The sequence below is a fragment of the Arachis ipaensis genome, chromosome B03, assembly GCF_000816755.2.
Source record: "Arachis ipaensis cultivar K30076 chromosome B03, Araip1.1, whole genome shotgun sequence".
Classification (NCBI taxonomy): domain Eukaryota; kingdom Viridiplantae; phylum Streptophyta; class Magnoliopsida; order Fabales; family Fabaceae; genus Arachis; species Arachis ipaensis.
In genome coordinates, this window is record NC_029787.2 from 2,234,334 (window position 1) to 2,237,570 (window position 3,237).

A 3,237-nucleotide genomic window follows, 5' to 3' on the forward strand; every position below is an offset into this window, starting at 1 on the left:
ATAAAATTTTATGTTTCTAAAATTGTTTCCAAAATTTTTTTTAGATAATATAACTCTTTTAAGCGTTTTTATAATACTTTTTCAGTTTAGAGTGTTTGAATTTAGTTCGCAATTTCATAAACATAATAAACTTGAACTTTGGGTTTGTCTATGTTATTTTTTTGGTTATAGCACTGAACATAAAAGTTCTTCTATTGATTTCTATTGTGATAACAGAAATGCTATTCAAATAATTCATAATGATACTTTCCATAAGCGAACTAAACACATTGAGAATGACTGTCTTTTTGTTTGACAATAATTTTTTATTGGTGTTATTTGTCTAATAGTTATTAGAACTATAAATCAGACGAATGATATTTTTACTAAGATTCATCATCTTATTCGATTTCAAAATCTGATATCCAAACTTAAAATAATTTCTTTAGCTCCCACTTAAATTTGAGGAGAGATATTAAATATAATTAGTGAATTAGGTATGAGATTAGTAGATTTGTCACGAAGTTATTAGTGTTAGTGGATAATTAGTTGAGTAGATAGTAAACTTGTTAAGATTAACATTCTTGTATCAATTAATGAATTATTCAACATACTGAAACACACTTTCTGATTCTTCTATTATATTTTTCTATCAAATATAAACAACATGATTTTACTTAAATTGGAATTACTATCATTTGATTTTATATAGAGTGAACTAGGATTAACTGTATGTACTTATGCATGCATTCACTTTTCATCAACTTAGGATAAACTAAATTTAATGATACAAATTATTATAAACGTACACTACAGTTATTTTATCTGATCATCAACATCACTCTCAGAATTTGATGACCTTAATATCCTAACACATGACTCTTATAATTGGTGTCACTAGAAAATTTTGTTGAGCTTAATGCACCTAGCTGTGTATATATCTATGAGTGATTTATTTATTTATTTTTTAAAATCTTAGTTGACAAGTAATAGCTGAGGTCAATAATAATAAGCATATACATTTTCACCTTCTCATGACTGGAACCTAATAATTTGTTGTTGCATGCATGTGCTACTACAGTAGAAACTTGAAGAACGTAACATGCATGCAATAAATTTGTGTTGTGTATGGTCCCTTTCGGTAACACACGTACAACAATACCCTATCTCACGAGGACCGAAAAAAGTCCAAGGGGCATGTGAAACCATGCACCAAGAATAGTGAAAGCAATAACTTCCAAGCCACTAATTTGGTTTTCTTTCAGACGCAAAGAGAAGGATTGGAGAGAGGCTATGGCCACAATGCAACATTAGTGTATGTAAAATAATAGATTAGATTCATCAATGCAAGAAAAGTACCCAATGTGTGCCTTATATCTGTATCTGTCGGCACTAGGACAACACATTTTATGTCCCTCTCATTCATTCTCCTACACACTTTTTTTCCTAATTAATATCCGTTATTTTTTTTTTTTACTAAAAAAGTTTCTATTGCTCTAATTGACGATGTATTAATAATTACTAAATATCCCACACGCTATTAGAGAAAAATTGACCTTCACATTTTTGTGGATATATATATATATAGAGAGAGAGAAAAATTATGTACTTAGTTATATATTTATATATGCTGAGAGAACAATTATATTGTGGAAAGATGCACCATGCATGATGAGTTGTGCTATATTGAAGGCATACAAATTTTTTGTCTCTAACTAATTAATAGGACTACTATTTATACCTTGTATAGTGAATATTGCATAATTTTCTGTTGCAATATGAATGTGCATGGTTATGAATGACTGCGATCATATATATACGATTGCATCTAAAGAAGTGTCTCGCTCAAAACATAGAAAAACTAAAGCTTCCACTTAACTTTTATTTGTAACCTCACTAGCTACTTAATTAAAAACAAAAAAACTATCAAGTAATAAGAGCATTCCATGTCAATGTGTGGCAATACGGCGTTAAGATTGATGTATACATTATTGTAGTTGTAGAGTCATAGGAAATATTGTAGTAGAGCCTTGTAGTCCATTGCATGTGTGTGTTTGAAAAGTGATTTTGTATAAATAAATTTTTAGGATTAGAAAATATAAGATTAAATTTTTTAAGATATATATATGTTCCCCTTATGCTGATGATGCGGCTTTGACCGAAAGCTGACGTATGCATATTAGGTATATCATCCATGGACACTTTTCTGCTTCTAATAATAAGTAATAACTAACAATAATCGTCATTTAAGAAATGTAAAATATATCTTTCTTCAATGAAACTAATAATAAACTTACCTTTATATATAGAAGAAGAAGTATAGCTAATATATATATAAAGTCATTGTTGTGTCGTTTACGTGCAAGCCTGAGACTCCGAAATACGGTGAAAACTCAGGTGCAGTGGACTTTACGTGAAATTAATAGTTGAGAATCGTTATATGAAATGATTGATTTGACTAAGTTTGCACCCCGAAACATATATAGATGCACTTAATTAATTAATTTAATTGTGTCAATTACAAAAGCAAATAAAACTTATCTGCATATATCTTGTAAGCTAAAGTGAGGTTCCTCTTAATGCACATAAAACTCGAATTTTATTTACAATAACAGATGGAGACACACTTAGCTAAAATGATTGGTTTGCAATTACAAATATTTGTTCAGAAATTAGAGAGATGATTTTGCGGAGAAGGTTGAAGGGTTTGCAAGTCCATGGTTGAGTTATCGTGATGGTTGATGAGGGTCCTGGAGGCCCAAAGAGAACTAAGGGCGCGAAGACGAGCATAGTAGTCTCCAATGACAAGGAAACAGCGAGCTGCTTGACGAATGGTGAGAAATCGACAGAATTGGTGAAGTGTCTGCTGCCTGAGATGATCAGCCTGAAGGAGGAAAGCTTCAAGGTTGGAAAGCTTGGCCATGGCAGCAAGCATCTGAGGGAGGGAGATGGTGTGGAGGAGAGAGTGGTGGAGCTGCTCAAGCCCCTGAGAAAGAGCGTCTTCAGCCTGCTGTGATGAGTGTCTCAGTCCGTACATGGCTATGATCTGCTGCTCCGCAAGAGGCTCCAAGTGGTGTATGAGCAACCCCACCAGGTCTGACGGCCTGAAACCACCCATCCACAGGAAGCACCGCTCTGCCGGGGATGTCCAGGTGCCATTCATGATGTGGAACACGTCCCACTTGGCACCCTCCGCCTTCAGCCTGAACAGGTCGTCGTAGTGGCTCATGTAACTCTCCACTATCACTCTCATCTCCC

At 33.5% G+C, this 3,237-nt stretch overlaps 1 protein-coding gene across 1 annotated transcript in view; it reads right to left on the reverse strand.

Moving 5' to 3' along the window:
- The window catches only part of LOC107632392 (transcription factor TGA9), a 3,753-nt gene continuing 2,963 nt past the window's right edge, over positions 2,448-3,237 (reverse strand). Inside the window, exon 9 of the mRNA XM_021117723.1 lies at positions 2,448-3,237. This exon is cut by the window's right edge and continues 82 nt beyond it. Within this exon, the coding sequence (XP_020973382.1) occupies positions 2,645-3,237 (593 nt within the window). The 3' untranslated portion in view covers positions 2,448-2,644.